The 26,134-nt window shown below is 46.8% G+C and overlaps 2 protein-coding genes across 10 annotated transcripts in view; one reads left to right on the top strand and one right to left on the bottom strand.

Annotated features, from left to right (window-relative positions):
• slc30a4 (solute carrier family 30 member 4) overlaps positions 1-17,583 on the bottom strand; it is a 31,177-nt gene extending 13,594 nt beyond the window's left edge. The window contains exons 1-4 of one of the 4 annotated variants that reach the window (XM_072565446.1): positions 17,505-17,583; positions 16,182-16,632; positions 6,616-6,762; positions 2,090-2,243 (exon numbers count right to left, since the gene is read on the bottom strand). In XM_072565446.1, the coding sequence (XP_072421547.1) occupies positions 2,090-2,243; positions 6,616-6,762; positions 16,182-16,557 (677 nt within the window). In that variant the 5' untranslated portion in view covers positions 16,558-16,632; positions 17,505-17,583. Of the gene's footprint in view, positions 1-2,089; positions 2,244-6,615; positions 6,763-16,181; positions 16,633-17,451 lie in introns of all 4 variants that reach the window. The other 3 variants (XM_072565444.1, XM_072565445.1, XM_072565447.1) reach the window with 3 other exon arrangements.
• Positions 16,422-26,134, top strand: part of bloc1s6 (biogenesis of lysosomal organelles complex-1, subunit 6, pallidin) — a 31,281-nt gene continuing 21,568 nt past the window's right edge. For 2 of the 6 annotated variants that reach the window (XM_072565455.1, XM_072565454.1), the window contains exon 1: positions 22,543-22,693. The gene's annotated coding sequence lies outside the window, so the exon portion shown is untranslated. Of the gene's footprint in view, positions 16,535-22,542; positions 22,787-26,134 lie in introns of those variants that run through there. The other 4 variants (XM_072565452.1, XM_072565453.1, XM_072565456.1 and 1 more) reach the window with 3 other exon arrangements.

The raw sequence follows: 26,134 nt of genomic DNA, 5'->3' as shown, positions 1-26,134 counted from the left end.
ATTGGAGGGGAAAATAAAGTACTGTATCCCCTGTAGTGCCCATGTTCCCCGAAAGACATTGACAGCATCAGTGGGCACCGCATGCTTCCTCTCCAATGTCACCCGGGCCTGTCCACAGATTTCTGAAGGTGGTAGATAAGGTTAATAGGGCAGTCAAGAAGGCATATTGGACAGTTGTCTTTATAGGTTGAGGTATAGATGATAAGAGCAGGGAAGTCATGTTGGAGCTGTATAGAACTTTGGTTTGGCCAGAGCTGGAGTGCTGTGTACGTTAACTGGGAGGCAATGGCCTACTGCTAGACTGTTAATCCAGAGACCCAGGTGTTGTTCTGGGGACCCAGGTTTGAATCCCAACATGGCAAATGGTGGAATTTGAATTCAATTTTTTTTTTAAACCGGAATTAAGAGTCTAGTGATGACCATGAATCCATTGTTGAATGTTGAAAAACACATCTAGTTCGCTAAAATTCATTAGTGAAGGAAACTGCTATCCTTACCTGGACTACATATCACTCCAGACCCATAGCAATGTGGGTGACTCTTAACTGCTCTCAGGGTAATCAGGATTGGGTAATAAATACTGGCCTAGCCAGCAATGTCCTCATAATGGGAATGAATAAGAAGAAAATGTTCTGGTCTCTACACTGTAGGAAGGATGTAATGTGGTGCAGAGGCATTTCACCAGGATGTTGCCTGGGAGGGAGCATTTCAGCAGCAGAGAGGCTGGATAGGATCGACTTATTTTGTTTATAGCAAAGAAAGCTGATGGGGAAGCTGACAGAGGTCGATAAGATTGTGAAGGGCATGGATAGGACGAAAAGAAAATAGTTGTTCACCTTAGATGAAGGGTCAATAGTGAAGGGGCGCACTTTTAAGGTGAAAGGCAGGAAGTTTAGAGAGAAATTTGAGGAATGTTTTTTTTCCACCTAGAGAGCGTGGGGAGCTTGGAGGCACCACCTGGGAGGGTAGTCGAGGTAGGAAAGCTCACAATGTTTAAAATGTTCTTGGATGAACATTCCAGGCTTTAGGCCAAGTGGGACTAGTGCAGATTTAATAGAGTTTTGCTGGTACAGAGGGCCAAAGGGCCTCTTTTGTACTCTGTGGTTTGATTACCTTATTGAAACATACTTGATCCTGAGGAGACCTGACAGGGAGGTTGCTGGAAGGATTTCTCCTGTATGGGCAAGATTTGTTCAAAGGGACACAATGTCTTAAAAAACGAAGCTCTCCCATTTTAGATGGAGATGCAGAATGTCTTTTCTTTCAGAGGTTGAAAGTCTTTGGAACTCTCTTCTCCAGAGAGGAATGGAAGCAGAATTGATGAATATTTTTAAGGCACAGGTAGATAGATTCTTGACCAACAAGAAAGGTTATCCAGGTAACTGCAGGAATCCGGAGTTAAGATCACAACTGGATCTTGTTGAATAGTGAAGCAGGGTCAGGGGCTTGTATATTTATACGTAATGACATGATTTTATCTTGGTTTCACCAAATTGTGGTTAATTCTCTGCAAGACAATATTTTAAGCTTGTCTTTGAATTGAGTCTCAATTGGTTTGCTCAAGAAATACTTAGAATAAAGCCATTTGAACAGATCACTTCCTACACTCTCCACCTACTGCACTCTCCCCTCAATCCCCTGCCCCAACTCTGCCTCCCAATGGACTAAATAGCCTTGTTCTGGGCAGCTCATACCAGTCAAAACCAAACTGTGCACTGAGCAGAAAAACAGGACACAGCAGTTCAGGCAGCATCCAAGTAGCTTCGAAATCGATGTTTCGGGCAAAAATTATTCCTGATGAAGGGCTTTTGCCCGAAACGTCGATTTCGAAGCTACTTGGACGCTGCCTGAACTGCTGTGCTCTTCCAGCACCACTAATCCAGAATCTGGTTTCCAGCATCTGCAGTCATTGTTTTTACCACCCAGAAAAACAGGGCAGCTACAAGCAACTGATCCAACTAAACAACTGCTCAGGAATCCAAAGGAGATTTACTTTTAACGTTACATTAACATATTTGCACTGCACAGTAGCATATCCTGGAGACATGAGAATGATACTGAGGCTGTTTAAAGCAACTATTCAACTTACATGAGGTTCACTGCAACTCCAATTCCGGCGATGATGATCATCACATCTGCTTGGATCTCAAAATCCTGGTGTATGGTCCTCTGTACTGCTTCATAGATGAGCCAAATAGTCACAGCATAGATCAGCATTACACTGAGCACTGCAGCCAGGGCCTCTGTGCAGTATACAACAGAAGGGCCACATCAATTTACAGAAAATTAAATAAATAGTGCAATCAAATGACAACAGTATCAACACTAGGATGGCACAGTGGTTCAGTGGTTAGCATTGCTGCCTCATAGCGCCAGGGACCCGGGTTCAATCCCAGCCTCGGGCGACTGTCTGTGGGGAGTTTGCACATTCTCCCCTTATCAATGATGATTTCCTCCCATAATCCAAAGATGTACTGGCCATGGTAAATTGCCCATAGTGTTAGGTACATTAGTCAGGGGTAAAAGTGTAGGGGAATGGGTCTGGGTGGGTTACTCTTTGGAGGGTTGGTGTGGACTTGTTGGGCTGAAGGGCCTGTTTCCATACTGTAGGGAATCTAAACTAGGAGAAAGTGAGGACTGCAGATGCTGGAGATCAGAGCTGAAAATGTGTTGCTGGAAAAGCGCAGCAGGTCAGGCAGCATCCAAGGAACAGGAGAATCGACGTTTTGGGCATGAGCCCTTCTTCAGGAATGAGGAAAGTGTGTCCAACAAACTAAGATAAAAGGTAGGGAGGAGGGACTTGGGGGAGGGGCATTGGAAATGCGATAGGTGGAAGGAGGTCAAGGTGAGGGTGATAGGCTGGAGTGGGGGTGGGGGCAGAGAGGTCAGGAAGAACATTGCAGGTTAGGAAGGCGGTGCTGAGTTCAAGGGATTTGACTGAGAAAAGGTGGGGGGAGGGGAAATGAGGAACCTGGAGAAATCTGAGTTCAAATCTAAACTAGGCTTGCATAGAAGACAGAGATATTACAACAACCACCAGCATAAGAATGAAGGGGCCATAGTATAGGTAAAATCACTTGACTAGTAATCTAGAATCAAGGTTAATGTTCTGAGGACCATGGGTTAATATTCCACCAAAGCAGAAGGTAAAATTTGAATTCAAAACCCAGCTCTGATTGTGTAAAATCTCATCAAATTGAATAATGTTCTTTCGGGAAGGAAATCTACCATCTTCACCTGGTCTGGCCCACAGTGACTCTAGACCCACAGGAACTCTTAACTGCCCCGGGCAATTAGGCATGTCCAATAAATGTAGTGTAGCCAGAGATGCCCTCTTCCCATGAATGAATTTTTTAAAAGTAGTCATATCATAAGCATTTAATAGAACAGCACAAGCAACAAGTCTCTATCCACTGCTTATGAAAAGAGTTGAGATGGTACAAAAATAACTAGCATGCTTCAATAATCAGATATGGAGCCAAAGACACAGATGTGGAGTGGGGATAAGCAATAAACAGAATTAGAAAGATGGGCTGAAATCAATATTGAGCATTGTAAAGGAGGTGTAGGGAGGATTTGAGCTATAGGGAGAGGCTGAACAGACTGGTGCTGTTTTCCCTGGAGCGTCGGAGGCTGACCTTATAGAGGTTTACAAAATTATGAGGGCCATGGATAGGATAAATAGACAAAGTCTTTTCCCTGGGATTGGGGAATCCAGAACTAGAGGGCCTAGGTTTATGGTGAGAGGGGAAAGATATAAAAGAGACCTAAGGGGCAATTTTTTTCACACAGAGGGTCGTATGTGTATGGAATGAGCTACCAGAGGAAGTGGTGGAGGCTGGTACAATTGCAACACTTAAAAGGCATCTGGATGGGTACATGAATAGGAAGGGTTTGGAGGGATATGGGCTGGGTGCTGGCAGGTGGGACTAAATTGGGTTGGGATATCTGGTTGGCATGGACGGGTTGGACCGAATGGTCTGTTTCTGTGCTGTACATCTCTATGACTGTATGATAGAACATTTCAGAACTGGAGTTTCGAATATGAATGGTTAAAGGTCATAAATGGTAAGCAGAGTCTGGGTCAAGTGGAGAATTTGACTGAGGAAAGCTGAAGATATCAGATAATCAAATGTCTTGGCACAGTCTGAAAATACAAAGTGTGTTGTCAATCTTTGGTACTACATTGATCCTTACACAACGCTGTGTCTTTGTATCCATAAATAGCAAACCCTCTCCTCAGGTTTTAGAGAAATTGTATTGTGTACTGGATGAAAGTTACTCAGCACTGAGCTTCAAGTGTACACACTTAGTCCAGTTAGAACTGCTTTCCTTCTGAGTTGCAGGTTCAATGTGCAGACTAACCCAACCGTGATTATTGTCTCTCTCTTGCCAGTGCATGATACAAAGTTCAGACAAAGATTCTATGCTGACTCAACTCATCACAGAATGTGGCTCCGTAATGATTTTCAGCTGCCTTACTGCCACGCCAACTCCTCCCCGTAAAACCCAGCTACAAAGCCGTGACTTGATCAGTGCAACATTGAACAGAGTAAAAAGTCATACAATGATCCAGCAAAAAAAACTAGGCCATTCTGCCCACTGCACCTGTGTGAACTTTTGAAAGAACAAACTGCTTCACAAAATAACTCGGTTATTAAAGGGTAAACCTTGAAGATGCAGGATTTTAGACTAAACATGCTGTATTGCCAAGAGAATTTGGGAACATTTCACAAATTTAATAGCCCCGTAATTCAATATTCTGGGGTCTGGGGCTCCCATTCAAACATCCCAGGAGCAATTACAGAGGATCATGTCCAGTTATGAGATGGTGATGACTGAGCAAAGTGTTTCAGTTCATTGAAACCGATCCTGTAATCTCTGCATCCCTGCAGCTGGACTGTAGTGAAATGACTGTAGAGTTTCTCTCCACTCCTCCAAGTCACAGTCTATTCCTGGTGCTGAGCTCTCAATGAAAATAGTCTCCTGATGTGATGTAATTTATTAATTAGACGTTCATCACCAACAACAACAACTTGTGTTTATGTACAGCACCTTCAATGCCATTAAGTGTCCCAAGATATCTATATATGAACAAGGAAAAAGAGGAGGCCACGAAGCTCTTCAAACCTGCACAAACATTCAGTAGGATCATGGTTCTACACTCCTGCAAATTCTGATAGGTTTTGCCCTCTTGGAAATCAAGTATCTATCTACCTCAGCCATAAAAATATTTAAAGATTCTGTATCCGCTGCCTTTTGAGCAAGGGAATTCCAAAGACTCTCAATCCTCTCAGAGAAATAAAGTGTTTCCTCAGCTGTCTTAAATGGGTGACTCCTTTTTAAGCTGTGACCACAATTCTAGATTCTCCCATGAGAGGAACCATGTTTTCCACAACCATCCAGTCAAGTCCCTTTAAGATCTTCTTGCTTCAATAAAGTCATCTTCTAAACTCCAGAGATACAGGCCTAGTCCATCCAGCTTTTCCTCAAGGTAATCCACTTATTCCAGATACTAGTCTAGTAAACCTTTTCCATCAGACCAAAGGACACAGGAGCAGAAATTAGGCCATTCAGCCCATCGAGTCTGTTCCGCCATTCAATTATGGCTGATAAGAAAATCACAGCACAGGAACAGGCCTTTCGGCCCTCCAAGTTGCTCAATCCCATTCTCCCCACTTTCTCCCTGTAACGCTTGATCCCCTTTCCAAACTGCTTCCAATAGCTTTAACATCCTTCTGTAAGTAAGGTGACTAGTACAGTACTCCATATGTGGTCTCAGCAATGCCCTGTACAACTGAAGCATAAGATCACTACACTCACATTCAATCCCCTCATAATTAAATATGACATTGCAGCAGTTTTCCTGATTACTTATTGTACCTGTATATGAACCTTTTGAGATTCATAAATTAGAACACACAGGTCCCTCTGCATCTCAAGAACTCGGCAACCTCTTACCAATCAAGCAGGGAAGCTTGGTCAAGCTTCTCAAATGTTGTTGGAGTTGCACTTATCCAGGCAAGTATGGAATATTCCAGCACACTTCTGACTTGTGCCTTGGTGGACAGGCTTTGGGGAATCAAAAGGTAAGTTACTTGCAAAAGAATTCCCTGCTTCTGACCTAGTTTGTGAAGGAATGTTCATTGTTTAAAGAAACAGAAATATAAATGGTCAATTTCTGTCCAGTCCTGAATCCAATACACGTCCATCATTCCTCAAACATTCAGTCCCTCTCCTCCACATCTGTCAATGTATTCTGCCTTTTATTTCCCACCTCTGGTTTTCGAAACCCCCTGAAAATCCTTCTGTTTTACTGGCCTTTCTGGTCAGTGTTCATTTTGCTCCTTGTGGTGTAAATACTGGGAGATCCAGTTCTATATTTGTGAGGCACTACAATCAGGCTGCTCCATCAGGAAATCTTTGTCAGCTGGACTAAATATCAGCAAACACAATCATAAAATAAACTTTCTGATGTTTACAAGAAAAAAAATACTGTAGTCTTTCTAACCCACCAAATCTTACTATCGATCGAAGCCTTTAAAAAAAGCCTTAAACAAGCAATCACTGTAAAAGCAGTGTTATCGAGAGAAGGGAGAAATTCACCTCACATACCAAACCGGTGCAAGCCGAAGGTAAATCTGCTGCTTGGAGGCCTCCCAGCAAGGAACAGTGCGACCAAGGAAGCAGCAATTCCAAGGACATCAGCTAGCATGTGAACTGCATCAGTCATAACTGCCAGGCTGTTGGAGAGATATCCTCCTATAGTACAGCAAAGAAAGAAATATTTAGTAAATCCAGGCTGAACCAATCCAGGAGTGCAGATATCACCAGCCACAGACTGGAAGCTTGAACAATTAGTGTCTCATTAGGATGATAGGGCAAGCAACAAGGTGAGGGAATGTTTGAGTTAGATGTCCCTTCTTGTTACACACTGGAACTTCCTTTGATATTTTCCCTACCTCCAACATCCTAACCCCTACTCCCCCACCCAAACACTTTCCTACACATTGTAACTGCAGATGACAGGAACAAATATCTCAGAAACTGAAATTGCTGGAGAAACTCAGCAGGTCTGGCAGCATCTGTGGAAAGAGATGGCAGTGAGAGTGTGGAAAGTTCATTTAGTGGGGTAGAGTAAGATGTTCCAGTCAGAGCTCGTCTGCTTGCTAGCTCCTTTTCTTTATTTCTTTTCGTCTTGTTGCAGATTTTCTTGCCCCTACCCAACTTTTAACATCTTAAAGTACTTAAGTGGAGGGAATTGACAGCTGAGTCCCAGACCAGCCCAGTATGGGAGATGGGTCATGGGCCACAGTGGGAGAGAATGATCATGGAGCAGGGAGCAGAGCGAGTGTGGGCCGGAGCCTGGAGCCCGGACCGGAGTGAGGAGTAGAGCGAGTGTGGGCCAGAACCTGCAGCCCGGAGTGGGGAGCAGAACAAGTCGAGGCTGGAGCCTGGAGTGGGGAGCAGAGCAAGTGTGGGCTGGAGCCCGGAGCAGGGAGCTGGGAGCAGAGTGAGTGTGTGGTGGAGCACGGAGCAGGGAGCAGAGCGAGTGTGGACCGGAGCCTGGAGCCAGAGCTGGGAGCAGAATGAGAGTGGGCCGGAGCCCGGAGTGGGAGTCGAGTGAGTGTGAGCCAGAGCCCGGAGTGGGGAGCAGAGTGAGTGTGGGCTGGAGCCCGGAATGGGGAGCAGAGCGAGTGTGGGCTGGAGCCTGGAGCCCGGAGTGGGGAGCAGAGTGAGAGTGGGCTGGAGCCCAGAGTGGGGAGCAGAGAGACTCTGAGCTGGAGCCCGGAGTGGGGAGCAGAGCGAGTGTGGGCTGGAGCCCGGAGCAGGGAGCAGAGCGAGTATGGGCCGGAGCCTGGAGCCCGGAGCAGGGAGCAGAGTGAGAGTGGGCTGGAGCCCAGAGTGGGGAGCAGAGAGACTCTGGGCTGGAGCCCGGAGTGGGGAGCAGAGCGAGTATGGGCCGGAGCCTGGAGCCCGGAGTGGGGAGCAGAGCGAGTGTGGGCTGGAGTCTGGAGCCCAGAGTGGGGAGCAGAGTGAGAGTGGGCCGGAGCCTGGAGCACGGAGTGGGGAGCAGAGTGAGTGTGTGGTGGAGCCCAGAGCGGGGAACAGAGTCAGAGTGGGCTGGAGTCTGGAGCCCGGAGTGGGGAGCAGAGTCAGAGTGGGCCGGAGCCCAGAGTGGGAGTCGAGCGAGTGTGAGCAGGACCCCGGAGTGGGGAGCAGAGCGAGTGTTGGCTGGAGCCCGGAATGGGGAACAGAGTGGATTGTGTCCAGCCGGGTGACCACGTCCTGGTGGTGAGTCCTCAATGGAGGACAGTGCATGGCAACAGCGAGGCCTTGTTTTCTGAAGCCCAGCGGGCAAGGAATCAGTGTGAGAGGACTATAGCTTGAGTACATAAGACATTTCTTATTCTCATTCTGGACTATTCAAACTCCGTATTCACATTGTCACCGTGTTACCTTTTGTTACTGTCTCAATGCTGTTAACAACACTTAAAATATCTGTACCTAGCTCCCCTGTACCTAAGATGGCACTGAGTCCACGTGACAATAAAGATTATTATGTTCTATTTAACAAAAATTACGTTTTAATGAATAAATTTTAAATTGACAATTATAGTAAATAACTTAAAAATTCTAAAATGTACTTAGTACATCTGTTTTTGTAAAAATAAACTAATGCGACATAATCTGTTTCTTATGTTCTTATAACTCAATCGAATATAACAATGTTACAGATAAAAAAATTAATAAAACTCATCGAAAGCTTTGCTATTAATTTTCTGCATAACCCCCATATGCAGCTCCATCCTCTAATGCTGTTGCTGAATACTGCAGATCCTCCAGGGCCAACTGCCTCTGTCCAAACCTCACTCCCCATCTTCACAAAAACCTATCCTCCCTACTCATAATCTGCAATTCAGTAAGTGTGACCCTCCCTGTTGTGCTGCTCTGCAGGGTTTTCATGTTACAGTGAAGTTAAAGTAGTTAGAGACCTGGGCAGGAGTAGGTCACTTAGCCCACTGAGCCTGCTCTCTCATTCAATATTATCATGGTTTTTCATCTCACTCAGTGCTCTGCTCATGCCTTGTCCCCATAGAAATAGAAGAAGACAGCATATAACAGTCACTAAAAACTTAACATTGCAAATACTCGAGGGGAGTTTAGAAAGTACAGGGATCAAATGAGAAAAGAAGTTAAGGAACTCAAAGAATATGCATGATAAAGTATTAGCAAGCAAGATAAAGGAAAACTCACAGATCTTTTACCAGTATATAAAGAACAAAAGGATAATTAAAGAAAATGTGGGACCTATCAGGGATAAAGAAGGGGACCTGTATGAAGATTCAGATGATATGGGAAGAATTTTAAATGTTTTTTTTTACTCTGTGGTCACAAAGGATAAGCATGATGTGGATATAGTAATCCAAGAGGAGCAGTGTGAAATATTGGATAAAATAATCATATCGAGGGAGCATGTAATGGAGGAGCTGCAATTCTTTAAAATGGATAAGTCACTAGGGCTAAATGGATTGTTCCTTAGGATGTTGAAGGAGGACAGGAAGGACATAGCAGATGCTCTGAGGATTATTTTCCAATATTTTTTGAGACATGGGTGAAGTACCAGAGGACTGGAGAAATGCAAATGTGTTTACAAAGAGCACAAAGGAAATGCTAAACAATTAGAGGGCAGTTAGTCTTACTTTAGTGGTGGACAAATTGTTAGAATCAATCCTAAGAGATTAGATAAACACATGGATTAGTCTGGAACAGTCAGCATAGCTTTGTTCAGGGTAGTTTATAAAATGAAAAATTTGACTGAATTCTTTGAGAAAGTGACAAGGAGGATCAATGAGGGTAGTGCAGTGGATGTTGATGACATGGACTTTAGTAAGACATTTGACAAGGCCCCACATGGCAGTCTGGTCAAAAAAGTAAAAATTGATGAGATACATGGTAATGTGTTGAATTGGATCCAAAGTTGGCTCAGTAACAGGAAACAAAGGGCAATGGTCAATGGCATCCTTGTGAATGGAAAACTACTTGAAGAAATGTTCCACAGGGCTTGGTGTTGGGACCCCCTACTGTTTGTTTTGTACATTGGATTTGAACATGACTGGCATAATTGGGAAATTTGCAAAAGAGACAAAAATTGGCCGTGTAGTGAATACTGTAGAGGATAGTTGTAAGCTCCAAAATGATATACATGGGTTGGTGGAATGGGCAGGAAAGTGACAGATAGAGTTCAATGCTGAAAGTGTGAGGTAATGCATTTAGGGAGGTCAAACAATAAAAGGAAATACACAATAAACAGGAATATACTGAGAAGGGGAGACAAAGTGAGAGATCTTGGCATTGAAATGCCCAGATCCCTGAAGGTAGCAGGACAGGGTCAATACGGATGGAAAGACCCATATGGGATGCATTCTATTGTCATAGGTACAGAATACTAAATTAAGGTTTTAATGATGAAACTGTATAAGATGCTGGTGACACTACAACTGGAGTTTTGGTCACCATATTACAAGGAGGGTGTAATTGTTCTGGAGAGAGTGCAGAGAAGATTTACTAAAATGTTGTCAGGGCTGGAGAATCATAGCTATGAGGAGAGATTGGAAAGGTTGGGGTTGTTTTCCTTAGAAGAGAGAAGGCTTAGGGGTGACATGACTGAGGTATACAACATTGTGAGGGAGAGAGATAGACTAGACAAGAGGAACCTATTTCCCTTGACAGAGAATTCAAAGATCAAGGGTCTTAGATTCAAGCTCAGTGGCAGAGGGATTAGAGGGGATGTGAGGGAAAACTTTGTTCCGCAGAGGATGGTGGGTGTCTGGAATTCACTACCTGAGTTGGTGGTGGAGGAGGCAGAGACACTAAACTCTTTTAAAAAGTTCCTGTATCTGCACATTAAATGCTGGAACTTGCAGGACTGTGGCTGTGTTCAGGAAATGGGATTAGAAAAAGCATCTGGGTGTCTTTGGGTCAGCATGGACAACATGGGCTGAAGGCCCCTTTCTGTGATGTATTATTTTAATGGTTCTTCTATGGTTCTATACCCTTACACACCTTTAGCCATAAGAACTGCATTTAACACCTTCTTGAAAACATTCAACGTTTCGGCCTCAAGCAGTTCATGTCACAGAGAATACCACAGGCCCACCCCTTTCTCGGTGAAATATGACACCACTTTTGTGATATGTGAGTTACAGTCTCAGATGATTGTGACCAAAGGAAGTGTGTAATATAAATTGCCACAAATGGGACAGGATGTATAACCAGTGGAATAACTGTTAAACACACAGTTGCTGTTTACTGACGTTTAATTTCTGCTCCATTCAGTCCTGAATGGTCTACCCATATCCATGAACTGTGATCCCTGGTTCTGGACAGTCATTTCTGCCCTGGGGAAAAGTCTCTGGCTATCTACTCTATCTATGCCTCTCATTACCTTGCACACCTCTATCAAGTCATCTCTCTTCCTTTTTCTCTCCAGTGTGAAATGCCCTAGCTCACTCAACCTCTCTTCATGAGACAAACCAGGCTCCTCTGCACCCTCTCTAAAACATCTACATCCTCCCTATATTGAGGCGACCAGAATTGGTGTGGTCTAACCATGGCTCTATAAAGCTGCAGCAAAACCTCACAGCTCTTACACTCAATCCTCGTTAATGAAAGCCAAAACACCATATGCCTTCTTAAACACCCTATCAACTTTGGGGGATCTATGTACTTGGACCCCAAGATCCCACTGTTCCTCCACACTGTCAAGAGTCCTGTCTTTAAACCTGTATTCAGCATTCAAATTCAACCTTCCAACATGAATCACTTCGCATTTATCCAAGTTGAACTCCATCTGCCACTTCTCAGCCCAGTTCTGTATCCTGTCAATGTCATGTTGCAGCCTGCAACAGCTCTCAACACTATCTACAACACCACTGACCTTTGTGTCATCGGCAAACATACTAACCTACCCTTCCACTTCTTCATCCAAGTCATTTATAAAAACTACAAAGAGCAGAGGTCCAAGAACAGATCCTTGTGGGACACTACTGGTCACCGACCTCCTGGCGGAATACTTTCCATCCACTACCACTCGCTGTCTCCTTTCAACCAGCCAATTCTGTATCCAGGCAACCAAATTTCCCTGTATCCCATACCTCCTAAATTTCTAAATGAGTGGGGAACCTTATCAAATGCCTTACTGAAATCCATATACACACATCCTTCGTCAACTTGTCTTGTCACATCCTCAAAGAACTCAATAAGGTTTGTGAGGCATGACCTGCCCATCACAAAGCCATGCTGACTATCTTTAATCAAACTATGTTTTTCCAAATAGTCAAAAATTCTATCTCTCAGAATCCTTTTCAGTATCTTGTTTACCACAGACATAAGACTGACTGGTCTGTAATTCCCAGGGATTACCCTATTCCCATTCTTGAAGAGAGGAACAACATTCGCCTCCCTCCAATCATCCAGTACTATTCCCGTGGGGAGTGAAGATGCAAAGATCATCACCAGAAGCACAGCAATTTCATTCCTCGTTTCCCGTAGTAACCTTGGACATACCTGGTCTGGTCCCCAGAATTTCCAGTACATCCACTTTCTTACTATCAATCTGTTCAAGCCTATTAACCTGGTCCACAGTGTTCTCACTATCAACAAGCTCCCTCTTTCGAGTGAATACTGAAGCAAAAATCTAATTTAGGGCCTCCCCTACTTCTTCAGACTCCAGGCACAAGTTCCCTCTACTAGCCCTGATCAGCCCTACCCTCTCTCTGATCATTCTCTTATTCGTTATGTACGTGTAGAATGCCTTTGGGTTTTCTCTAATCCTTCCCACCAAGGCTTTTTCATGCCCCCTCCTAGCTTTCTTCAGTCCATTTTTGAGTTATTTCCTAGCTACCTTGCAATCCTCTAAGGTTGTGCCAGATCCTTGCTTCCTCAACATTAAGTAAGCTTCCTTCTTCCTCTTGACAAGGAGCTCCTCTGCTCTGGGCATCCAAGGCTCCTTCACCTTACCATTTCTTCCCTGTCTCAGTGAGACAAAGTTATCCAACACTTGCAACAAGTGTTCCTTAAAACAGCCTTCACATTTCTGTTGTGCATTTCCCATAGAACAATTGCTCCCAATTTGTACTCCACAGTTCCTGTCTAATAGCAGTATAATTTCCCCTCCCCAATACCTTCCCATACTATCTGTTCCTATCCCTCTCCATGGCTGTGGTAAAGGTGAGGCAGCTGTGGTCACTGTCACTGAAATGCTCTCCCACCAAGAGATCTGACACCTGGCCTGACTTGTTGCCTGGCACCAAATCCAATATGGCCTCCCCGCTAGTCAGCCTATTGACATATTGAGTTGAGAGTGTGGTGCTGGAAAAGCACAAAGGTCAGCCAGCATCTGAGGAGCAGGAGACCACACTCTTGACCTGTCTATCTTCCTTCCCACCTATTCGCTCCATTGTCCTTTTTGACCTATCACCTTTTCCCCTCCACATTCATCTATATATCACATTCCCAGCTACCTTCCTCCCAGACCCAGCCCCCTTCATTTATCTCTGAGCCCCTGGCCACAAGCCTCCTTCATGATGAAGGGCTTATGCCCGAAACATCGATTCCCCTGCTCCTCAGATGCTGCCTGACCTGCTGTGCTTTTCCAGCAACAGACTCTCGACTCTAATCTCCAGCATCTGCAGTCCTCACTTTCTCCTATCTACATACTGAATCAGGAGTCCTTCCTGGACACACCTGACAAAATCAGCTCCATCCAGACCATCTGCATTAAGGAGATTCCAATCAATACTGGGGAAGTTGAAGTCACCCATAACAACAACTCAGTTACAACTGCACCTTTCCAAGATCTGCTGCTCAATATGTCCTTCCATCTCTCTGCTGCTATTGGGGGTCTATAGAAAACACGTAATAAAATGACTGCTCTTTTCCTATTACTGTCTTCTACCTATACTGACTCAGTAGACAAACCCTTCTCAACCACCTCCTTTTCTGCAGCTGTGATACACTCTCTAACTAACAATGCTACTCCCCCTCCTCTTTAATGCCCCCCCCCCAGTTCTTTTTAAAAGACCCTGGAATATCCAGCAATCATTCCAGCCCCTGTGAAATCTATGTCTCTGTTATGGCAACAATATTGTAATTCCAAGTACTGATCCATGCTCTAAGTTTATCACACTTGTTCCTGACACTCCTTACATTGAAACAGGCACACTTTAACCCATCCCTTTGCCCTATCAACTGTGTATTCTTCCTGACAGACTCTCTGCATTCCATTTCTGCCCATTCAACAACTATCCTCTCCTCTGATCTGGAGATCTGGTTCCCATCTCCCTGTCAAACTAATTTAAACCCTCCTGAAGTACTCCAGCAAATTTCCCAGCCAGGACACTGGTGCCCCTCCAGTTTAAATGCAGCCTGTCCTTCATGTACAGGTCCCACCTTCCCCAGAAGGTACCCCATCGATCCACATATCTGAAGCCCTCCCTCCTGCACCAGCCTGGCAGCCACGTGTTTAGCTGCACTCACTCCCTGTTCTTTGCCTCATTAGCACGTGGCACTGGTAGAAATCCTGAGATTACGACTCTGCTCATCCTGCTTTTTAGCTTCAAACCTAAGTCCCTGAAATCACTTTTTTTTTGCTCATCCCTTTTCCCGGCTATGTCATTAGGGCCAATGTACACCATGACTTCTGGCTGCTTATCCTCCCCCTTCTGTCCTAACTGATATAGTCCTATATATTCCTAACTGATTTTGTCTCTCTTTGTATGTCAATCCTGTCATCGCAGGAATCAGTCTGGTAAACCTATGCTGCAGCCAGAAATCCTTCCTCAGAAAAAGGGACCAAAACTGCACATAATATTCCAGGTGTGGCCTCATCAAGGTTCTGTATAATTGCAGCAAGTCATTCTTGTTGCTGTATTCAAACTCTCTTGGTATGAAAGTTAACATACCATTTGCCTTCTTCACTGCCCACTGCTCCTGCATGTTTACTTTTAGTGACTGATATACAAAGACACCCAGGTCTCGTTGCACCTCTCCCTTTCCCAATCTATTGCCATTCAGATAATAATCTGGCTTCCTGTTTTTGCTCCCAAAGTGGATAACCTCATATTTATCCATATTATATTGTAGCTGGCATGAATATTCCTATTCACCAAACTTTTCCAAATCACACTGAAACATCTCTGCATCCTTCTCACAGCTCACTCTCCCACCCAGTTTTGTGTCGTCTGCAAAATTGGAGATGTTACATTTAGTTCCCTCATCCAAATCATTAATATATATCCTGAATAGTTGGGATTCAAACACTGATCTATGCAGTACCCCACTAGTCATTGGCTGTGATTCAGAAAAAGATCCTAATCTGTTTCCTGGAAGTCCATGTAAACCACATCCACTGGCTGTCCTTTACCATTTCTACTTGTTACATCCTTGAAGGATTCCAGTAGATTGGTCATGCAAGATTTCACTTTTGTAAATCTATGCTGACTCTCTCCAATCCTCCCACTGTCTTCCAAGTGCTCAGCTATTGAATCTTTTATACAGACTCTGGTATTTTCCCCACTGCCGACATCAGGCTGTCTGGTCTATAATTCTGGTTTTCTATCTGCCTCCCTTCTTAAATAGACGGGTTATATTGATTCTGCTTCAATCTGTAGCGACTATTCCAGAGTCTATTGAATTTGGGATGTAGATTATTGGGCCATGGAAGTTTAAACACCTTCGACCCAATTGATTTTGCCAACACTATTTCCCTGCTAATATTGATTTCTTTCTGTTGGTTACTCTCACTGTGCTTCCCAACATTTTTGGAACATTATTTGTGAAGTATATATTTAGTTGTTCAGCCATTTCTTTGTTCCCTATTATAATTTCCCCTGTATCTGACTGCAACTTCTTGTTAACATTTCCGAAATTGCCTCCTGATAGAACTTCCTTCTCCCTATTCACTGTATAGAAAGTGTCAGCCAAGTACACATTCTGGGAACAATTTTCCGCAGACTAATTTCTGCCGACTTGATTAAAGTAAAACTGTTAAATAAAAACGTGGATTTAATTGACTTCCCCCTTCTTCCACTCCAGCTCCACTCGCACTCCTCTCTCCCTCACTACCCAGTAATAAAAGTGCCCCTGAATTTGTTTGACTCCGGGTGTGCAGTGCCTACCGATGAATTCTCCAACAGTAAACACAACGTAGAGAGTCATCGCGATCCACAATTTCTTTTTCACTGCCTTTTGACGAGCCAGTTCGGAAGTCTTGCTGCAGCGATTGCATTTCTGCTCACTTGCCCTTGTGTCGTGTGGGGGTTCCTCCGGGACCCCCGCTCCCTGCCCGGGGTTAGGATCGGCCCCGGCTCCGTTACAAACTACCTCCTCGTCCCGAAGCACCATCCGCAGTTTGTTCGCACCGCTCAGAGTTGGCAGCTCGTCTTCATCTTCCTCTCCCATGGCCTCGGGGAGAGTCAAGCCTGCGGTGTCCACGGAGGAGGCATGTCCTCGCCTCAGGAAGGAACTGAAGGTGCCCCAGGGAGATCGGGCCATGGTGCTGCCGGGGCTGGGGGGGTCCGGGGGCAATCAGCGGCGAAGCGACATCTTCACACGGGGCTCCGCCTGCTCCTGCAACACAGTCACTCACACAGTGACCAGCTCAGTGACCAGCACCAGCCCCTGGAGCCGGCATCACTGATACACCCAACACTCCCCCCCCCCCCACAATCACTACAGGGATCCACTCACCCCCCACCCCCCGACCCTGGGATCACTACAGGGATCCACTAACCCCCCCCCCCCGACCCTGGGATCACTACAGGGATCCACTAACCCCCCACCCCCCCCGACCCTGGGATCACTACAGGGATCCACTCACCCCCCACCCCGACCCTGGGATCACTACAGGGATCCACTCACCCCCCACCCCCCGACCCTGGGATCACTACAGGGATCCACTAACCCCCCCCCCCCCCGACCCTGGGATCACTACAGGGATCCACTCACCCCCCACCCCCCCGACCCTGGGATCACTGCGGGGATCCACTAACCCCCCCCGACCCTGGGATCACTGCAGGGATCCACTACCCCCCGACCCTGGGATCACTGCAGGGATCCACTACCCCCCCGACCCTGGGATCACTGCAGGGATCCACTACCCCCCGACCCTGGGATCACTGCGGGGATCCACTACCCCCCGACCCTGGGATCACTGCGGGGATCCACTAACCCCCCGACCCTGGGATCACTACAGGGATCCACTAACCCCCCCCGACCCTGGGATCACTGCAGGGATCCACTACCCCCCCGACCCTGGGATCACTGTGGGGATCCACACAAACCCCAATCATGAGATCACTTCAGGATCCAGGCATTTCACGGTGCTGGGATCATACAACTCTCAATTTCGGGATCAATCTAGGGGTGCTCCCTGCGCCCCTGAGCTACCTGTAAGGATCTCCTGATCACTGCGGGATCCCCTGCAAACCGCCACTCCTCACCTCTGGACCAGGGGGACAGGCCACTCCTCCGGCCGATTCCACAGGATCACAGACCAAATCCTCACAGACCAGACAACCAGAACGACCAAATAGCCAATCACAACCCAGCGAATCCCTGATTGGATCATCAATAGCCAATCATCACCCGGTCACGAATTATTGGTTACAGCAGCAGCAAATCATGGCTCAGAATCCAGGTTTTGACAGTTCCAGGAGACTTGGGTGTTCCCTAAATTCAACATGTTTATCAGAAGTTCTGCACTTAAGGTCCCCTTCATCCCAATCAGGATGACATCTTGCGATGACACCTTTTACTTTAACCAACCTAGATACAGATCAACTTATCATTTCCTAAATTAGGGGAGAAACAAGTCCAGAATGAACCACTGACATTGCTTCCACTTTCTCTAGGAATAGCACCGTTAAGAATAGAATTAAATTGACTAGTTCTGAACATTTCGGGAATGAATTTTTTGAGGACATTATGAGCAAGGTGGAACCAGTTGCGTCTGGATTTCCAGAAGGCATTCAACAAGGTGTCACACAAAAAGCTGTTGCATAGGATAACATTGCATAGCGTTGTGGGTAATGTATTAGCATAGATAGAGGATTGCTCAACTAACAGAAGGCAGAGTGGCGATAAATGAGTGTTTTCCTGGTTAGTGACCAGTGGTTAGTGGTGTGCCTCAGGGATCCGCACTGGAATGGCAATTATTTACTGTTTACAATAATGATTGAGAGTTACATAGAACATTACAGCGCAGTACAGGCCCTTCGGCCCTCGATGTTGCGCCGCCCTGTCATACTAATCTGAAGCCCATCCCACCTACACTATTCCATGTATGTCCATATGCGTGTCCAATGACGACTTAAATGCACTTAAACTTGGCGAATCTACTACAGTTGCAGGCAAAGCATTCCATACCATTACTACTCTCTGAGTAAAGCAACTTCCTCTGACATCTCTTTTATACCTATATCTCCTCACTTTAAAGTTGTGTCCCCTCGTGTTTACCGTCTCCATACTTGGAAAAAGGCTCTCCCTGTCCACCCTATCTAACCCTCTGATTATCTTTTATGTCTCTATTAAGTCACCTCTCAACCTTCTCTCTAACGAGAACAGCCTCAAGGCCCTTAGCCTTTCCACGTAAGACATTTCTTCCATACCAGGCAACATCCTAGTAAATCTCCTCTACACCCTTTCCAAAGCTTCCACATCCTTCTTATAATGCGGTGACTAGAACTGTACACAATACTCCAAGTGTGGCTGTACTAGAGTTTTGTACAGCTGCAGCATAACCTCCTGGTTCCGGAACTCGATCCCACTATTAATAAAGGCCAAAACACTGTATGCCTTCTTAACAACTCTGTCAATCTGGCAACTTTCAGGGATCTGTGTATATGGACACTGAGATCTCTCTGCTCATCTGCACTCCCAAGAATCTTACCATTAGCCCAGTACTTTGCATTCCAATTACTCCGTCCAAAGTATATCACCTCACACTTGTCCACATTAAACTCCATTTGCCACCTGTCAGCCCAGCTCTGCATCCTATGAAAGTTGGGGACTAAGTATAGTGTGTCAAAATTCAAGATGACACTAAGAGGAGTGGTAGAGCAAAGTGTACAGGGGCACTGAAAGTCTGCAGAGGGATAAAGATAGGTTAAGTGAATGGGCAAGGGTCTGGCAGATGGAATACAATAATGGTAAACATGAGGTCATCCATTTTGGTAGGAAAAACAGCAAACTGGACTATTATTTAAATGGTGAAAAATCGCAGTGTGCTGCTGAGCAGAGGGACCTGTGTGTCCTTGTGCATGATTCACAAAAATATGGTTTACAGGTGGAGCTGGTCATTAAGAAGGCAAATGGAATATTGTCTCTTATTTCCAGAAGAATAGATTGTAACAGCAGGGAGGTTATGTTGCAGCTGTACAGGGTGCTGGTAAGGCCACACCTGGACTACTGCGTGCAGTTTTGGTCTCCTTACTCGAGAAAGGATGTACTGACACTGGAAGGGTACAGAGGAGGTTCACTAGGTTGATTTAGCAGGGTTGGCTTGTGAGGAGAGCTTGGGTAGACAGGGACTATACTCATTGGAATTTAGAAGAATGAGTGGGGATCTGATAGAAACATATAAAATTATGGAGGGAATAGGTAGGATAGAAGCAAAGAGGTTGCTTCCACTGGCGAGTGAAACTAGAACTAGGGGGAAAAGCCTCAAAATAAGAGGGAGCAGATTTAGGACTGAGTTGAGGAGGAACTTCTTCACCTAAAGGGTTGGAAATCTGTAGAATTCCCTGTCCAGGGAAGCAGTTGAGGCTACCTGGTTAAATGTTTTTTAAGGCAAAGATAGATAGATTTTTGAACAGTAAAGGAATTAAGCGTTGTGGTGTGCAGATGGGTAAGTGGAGCTGAGTCCATGAAAAGATCAGCCACGATCTTATTGAATGGCAGAGCAGGCTTGATGGGCCAGATCACCCACTCATGCTCCTATATTTCACAGTCAGAGGTCACACGACACCACGTTATGTTCCAACAAGTTTATTTGAAATCACAAGCTTTCATTGGACTGCTCCTTTATAGAACATAGAACAGTACAGTGTAGTACAGACCCTTCGGCCCTTGATGTTGTGCCGACCTTTTATCCTACTCTAAAGATCAAACTAACCTACATATCCTTCATTTTACTATCACCAATGTGCCTATCCAAGAGTCGCTTAAATGTCCCTAATGTATCTCACTCTACCACCACTCCTGGCAGTGCATTCCATGCACCTACCACTCTCCATGTAAAGAACCTACCTCTGACATATCCCTAAAACCTTCCCCCAATTATCTTAAAATTATGACTCCTTGTGATACCTACTTCCACGTTGGGAAAAGGTCTCTGACTATCCACTATATCTATGCCTTTCATCATCTTGTATGCCTCTATCAAGTCAACTCTCATCCTTCTTTGCTCCAATGGGAAAAGCTCTAGCTCCCTCAACCTTTCTTCATAAGACATGTCCTCCAGTCCAGGTAGTATCCAGGTAAATCTCCTCTGCACCATCTCTAAAGCTTCCACATCCTTCCTATAATGAGGCTACCGGAACTGAACGCAACTAACCAGGGCTCTATGAAGTTGCAGTATAACCTCATGGTTCTTAAATTCAGTCCCTCTGTTAATGAAAGCCAATACACCATGTGCTTTCTTGACAACCCTATCAACTTGAATGGCAACTTTGAGGGACCTATGGAGGTAGACCCCAAGATCTCTCTGTTCCTCCACACTGCCAAGAATCATGCCTTTAACCCTATGATCTGTATTCAAATTTGAACTTCCAAAATCAATCACTTCACACTTTTTCAGGTTGAATTCCATCTGCCACTTCTCCCCACAGCTCTGTATCCTGTCAATGTTCCATTGCAACCTACAACTCCACCAACCTTTGTGTCATTGGCAAACTTACTAACCCACCCTTCCCATTTCTCATCAAAGTCATTTATAAAAATCACAAAGAGCAGAGGTCCAAATTCCAGGCTGAATACTTTCTATCTACCACCATCCTCTGTCTTCTATGGGCCAGCCAATTCTGTAGCCAGACAGCCAAATTTCCCTGTATCTCATGCCTCCTTACTTTCTGAACGAGCCTACCATGCACTTGCTAAAATCCAAAAACAACACATCCACTGCTCTACCTTCATCAATGTGTTCTGTCACACCCTCAAAGAATTCAATACGATTTGTGAGGCATAACCTGATCCTCACAAAGCCATGCTGATTATCTATAATCAGACTATGCTTTTCCAAATAAACATATATTCTGTCTTTCTGAATCCTCTCCAATAATTTGACCACCACCACCTTTTTTGGGTGAAGTGAAGAAAAGGATACAGGCAATGTATAGGCAGTGAGATCAAAAGATAATACAAATGGTGTGAGTGGAGAGATCACCTAAGTCTCTGTAGGTGATCAAAACTGTCATATGGTGTTCTTATGAATTCAATTGAAAGGGTTTGATTACAATTTCACCAAAGAAATGTCACCAACTGATAAGATAAAGGAGCACAATTAGGCCATTAGAGCAGGTAGCAGGTAAGGGGGCAGGTTGGGGATTTGGAGGCTCACTGAAGATGTTACCGAGTATGGTGACAAAATGTCCGAAAACAAACCTTCCAGCTCAGCAGGCAAACCTACATCCAGGGTTGGGGATTGGTTGGGGGAAGCGGGAGGTTCAGGAGTGAGGGGTAGGGTGGGGGAGAGGGGGTAGAGAGTGGGTGAGGGGGCAGGGTGGGGGTGGAGAATGTGAAGAGAGGGGGTGAGGGTGCAGAGGGGGTGAGGGGTCAGGGGAGGGGGTGAGGGGCAGTGTGGGGTTGAGGGATCAGAGTGGGGTGAGGGGTCAGGGGAGGGGGTGGAGAATGTGAAGAGAGGGGGTGAGGGGTCAGGGGAGGGGGTGACGGGCAGTGTGGGGTTGAGGGTCAGAGTGGGGTGAGGGGTTGGGGAGGAGGTGAGGGGCAGTGTGGGGTTGAGGGTCAGAGTGGGGTGAGGGGTTGAGGGGTCAGTGGTGAGGGGCAGTGTGGGGTGAGGGGTTGGGGAGGAGGTGAGGGGCAGTGTGGGGTTGAGGGTCAGAGTGGGGTGAGGGGTTGGGGAGGAGGTGAGGGGCAGTGTGGGGTTGAGGGTCAGAGTGGGGTGAGGGGTTGAGGGGTCAGTGGTGAGGGGTGAGGGTCAGTGTGGGGTGAGGGGTCAGTGTGGGGTGAGGGGCAGGGTGGGGTGAGGGGTTGGGGAGGAGGTGAGGGGCAGTGTGGGGTTGAGGGTCAGAGTGGGGTGAGGGGTTGAGGGGTCAGTGTGGGGTTGAGGGTCAGTGTGGGGTGAGGGGTTGAGGGGTGAGGGGCAGTGTGGGGTGAGGGGTCAGAGTGGGGTGAGGGGTTGAGGGGTCAGTGTGGGGTGAGGGGTTGAGGGGTCAGTGTGGGGTGAGGGGTTGAGGGGCAGGGTGGGGTGAGGGGTCAGTGAGGGGTGAGGGGTTGAGGGGCAGGGTGGGGTGAGGGGTCAGAGTGGGGTGAGGGGCAGGGTGGCTCCAGGGGCAGGGCCTGCGGGAAGGTCGGGCTCTTGGCTGCGGGAGCCGCCGCCTCCTCCTCCTCCGGGATCGCGTCTATCTTCAGCCGGAGCTCCGTCCCCCATCTCCCCAGCGCTGAGCCGCACCAGGTACCGGAACCTGGGACACGGCCCGCACCTGGAGCCGCAGCCTCGGCCTGCGCCCGGGGAGTCGGCTCCGCTGGGGCCCGCACAGACCGGAGGGTTAGTGCAGGAAAGGGGGAGGCTTCAGAAGGGAACCGCAGGCCCCGTGCCCCATCCCGGTCTAGAGGGAGGGGGTAATGGAGAAGGGCTTGTGGGTGGAGATAGAGGCGGGGAATGGGGGAAAATTGGGTTGTGGTGTGGGGGCATTGGGGTATATTGGGTTGTGGTGTGGGGGCATTGGGGTATATTGGGTTGTGGTGTGGGGGCATTGGGGTATATTGGGTTGTGGTGTGGGGGCATTGGGGTATATTGGGTTGTGGTGTGGGGCAGTGGGGGGATAGGGGTATATTGGGTTGTGGTGTGGGGGCATTGGGGTATATTGGGTTGTGGTGTGGGGCAGTGGGGGGATAGGGGTATATTGGGTTGTGGTGTGGGGGCATTGGGGTATATTGGGTTGTGGTGTGGGGCAGTGGGGGGATAGGGGGAATGTTCGGTTGTGGTGTGGGGGCATTGGGGTATATTGGGTTGTGGTGTGGGGGCATTGGGGTATATTGGGTTGTGGTGTGGGGCAGTGGGGGGATAGGGGTATATTGGGTTGTGGTGTGGGGGCATTGGGGTATATTGGGTTGTAGTGTGGGGCAGTGGAGGGATAACAGACAATAGGTGCAGGATTAGGCCATTCTGCCCTTCGAGCCTGCACCACCATTCAATATGATCATCCTTAATCAGTATCCTGTTCCTGCCTTATCTCCATAACCCTTGATTCCACTATCCTTGAGAGCTCTATCCAACTCCTTCTTTAATGAATCCAGAGACTGGGCCTCCACTGCCCTCTGGGGCAGAGCATTCCACACAGCCACCACTCTCTGGGTGAAGAAGTTTCTCCTCATCTCTGTCCTAAATGGTCTACCCCGTATTTTTAAGCTGTGTCCTTTGGTTCGGCACTCACCCATCAGTGGAAACATGTTTCCTGCCTCCAGAGTGTCCAATCCTTTAATAATCTTAAAAATCTCAATCAGATCCCCTCTCAGTCTTCTAAACTCAAGGGTAAACAAGCCCAGTCACTCCAGTCTTTCAGTGTAAGGTAATCTCGCCATTCCAGGAATTGACCTCGTGAACCTATGCTGCACTCCCTCAATAGCCAGAATGTCTTTCCTCAAATTTGGAGACCAGAACTGCACATAGTACTCCAGGTGTGGTCTCACCAGGGCCCTGAACAGCTGCAGAAGAACCTCTTTGCTTCTATACCCAATCCCTCTTATTATGCAGGCCAGCATGCTTCACTACCTGCTGTACCTGCATGCTAACCTTCATTGGTGTACAAGAACACTCTGTACTGCCCCTTTACCTAAATTGATTCCATTTAGGTAGTAATCTGCCTTCCTGTTCTTGCCACCAAAGTGGATAAGCATACATTTATCCACATTAAACTGCATCTGCCATGCATCTGACCACTCACCTAACTTGTCCAGGTCACCCTGTAATCTCCTAACATCCTCATCACATTTCACCCTGCCACCCAGCTTAGTATCATCAGCAAATTTGCTAATGTTATTACTAATACCATCTTCTATATCATTAACATATATTGTAAAAAGCTGCGGTCCCAGCACGGACCCCATTGGTACACCACTGGTCACTGCCTGCCATTCCGAAATGGAGCCGTTTATCACTACTCTTTGTTTCCTATCAGCCAACCAACTTTCAATCCAAGTTAGTACTTTGCCCCCAATACCATGCGCCCTAATTTTGCTGACTAACCTCCTGTGCGGGACTTTATCAAAAGCTTTCTGAAAGACCAGGTACACTACATCTACTGGGTCTCCCTCGTCCATCTTCAGAGTTACTTCCTCAAAACAATTGCAGAAGATTAGTCAAGCGTGATTTCCCCTTCATAAATCCATGCTGACTCTGACCTATCCTGTTACTACTATCCAGATGTGTCGTAATTTCATCCTTTATAATAGACTCCAGCATCTTTCCCACCACTGAGGTCAGACTAACCGGTCTATAAATTCCTGCTTTCTCTCTCCCATCTTTCTTAAAAAGTGGTACGACATTAGCCACCCTCCAATCCGCAGGAACTGATCCCGAATCTATCAAACTCTGGAAAATAATCACCAACGCATCCACGATTTCTCGAGCCACCTCCTTCAGTACCCTGGGATGTAGACCATCAGGCCCCGGGGACTTATCAACCTTCAGACCTAACAGTCTCTCCAACACCAATTCCTGGCAAATATAAATTCCCTTTAGCTCAGGTCCTTCAGCCACTGTTACCTCAGGAAGATTGCTTGTGTCCTCCCCAGTGAACTCAGATCTGAATACCAATTCAATTCTTCTGCCATTTCTTTGTTCCCCGTAATATATTCCCCTGTTTCTGTCTTCAAGGACCCAATTTTAGTCTTAACCATTCTTTTGCCTTTCACATACCTAAAAAAACTTTTACTATCCTCCTTTATATTATGGGGTATATTGGGTTGAGGTGTGGGGCAGTGGGGGAATGGGGGTATATTGGGTTGAAGTGTGGCATAGTGGGGGGATTGTGGTATATTGGGTTGTGGTGTGGGGCAGTGGGGGGATGGGGGTATATTGGGTTGTGGTGTGGGGCAGTGGGGGGGGGATGGGGGTATATTGGGTTGTGGTGTGGGATAGTGGGGGGATGGGGGTATATTGGGTTGTGTGGGATAGTGGAGGGGGATGGGGGTATATTGGGTTGTGGTGTGGGGCAGTGGGGGGATTGGGGTATATTGGGTTGTGGTGTGGGATAGTGGGGGGATGGGGGTATATTGGGTTGTGTGGGATAGTGGAGGGGGATGGGGGTATATTGGGTTGTGGTGTGGGGCAGTGGGGGGATTGGGGTATATTGGGTTGTGGTGTGGGATAGTGGGGGGGGTGGGGGTATATTGGGTTGTGTTGGGCAGTGGGGGGATGGGAGTATATTGGGTTGTGGTGTGGGATAGTGGGGGAATGGGTATATTGCGTTGTGGTGGGGGGAAGGGGGTATGTTGGGTTTTGGTGTGGGACAGTCGGGGGGATGGGGGTATATTGGGTTGAGGTGTTGAGCAGTGGGGGATGAGGATATATTGGGTTGAGATGTGAGGCAGTGGGGGGGATGGGGGTATATTGGTTTGTGGTGTGGGGCAGCGGGGGAATGCGGGTATATTGGGTTGTGGTGTGGGATAATGGGGGTATATTGGGTTGAGGTGTGCGATGGGGTGATAGGGGTATATTGGGTTGAGGTGGTGGATGGGGGTATATTGGGTTGAGGTGGTGGATGGGGGTATATTGGGTTGAGGTGTGGGATGGGGGAATGGGGGTATATTGGGTTGAGGTGTGGGATGGGGGGGGAAAGGGGTATATTGGGTTGAGGTGTGGGATGGGTGGATGGGGGTATATTGGGTGTAG

The sequence above is a fragment of the Chiloscyllium punctatum genome, chromosome 48 (genome assembly GCF_047496795.1).
Source record: "Chiloscyllium punctatum isolate Juve2018m chromosome 48, sChiPun1.3, whole genome shotgun sequence".
Classification (NCBI taxonomy): domain Eukaryota; kingdom Metazoa; phylum Chordata; class Chondrichthyes; order Orectolobiformes; family Hemiscylliidae; genus Chiloscyllium; species Chiloscyllium punctatum.
The sequence above is the reverse complement of the archived record's forward strand: the minus strand, read 5'-3'. Positions and strand labels throughout refer to the sequence as shown.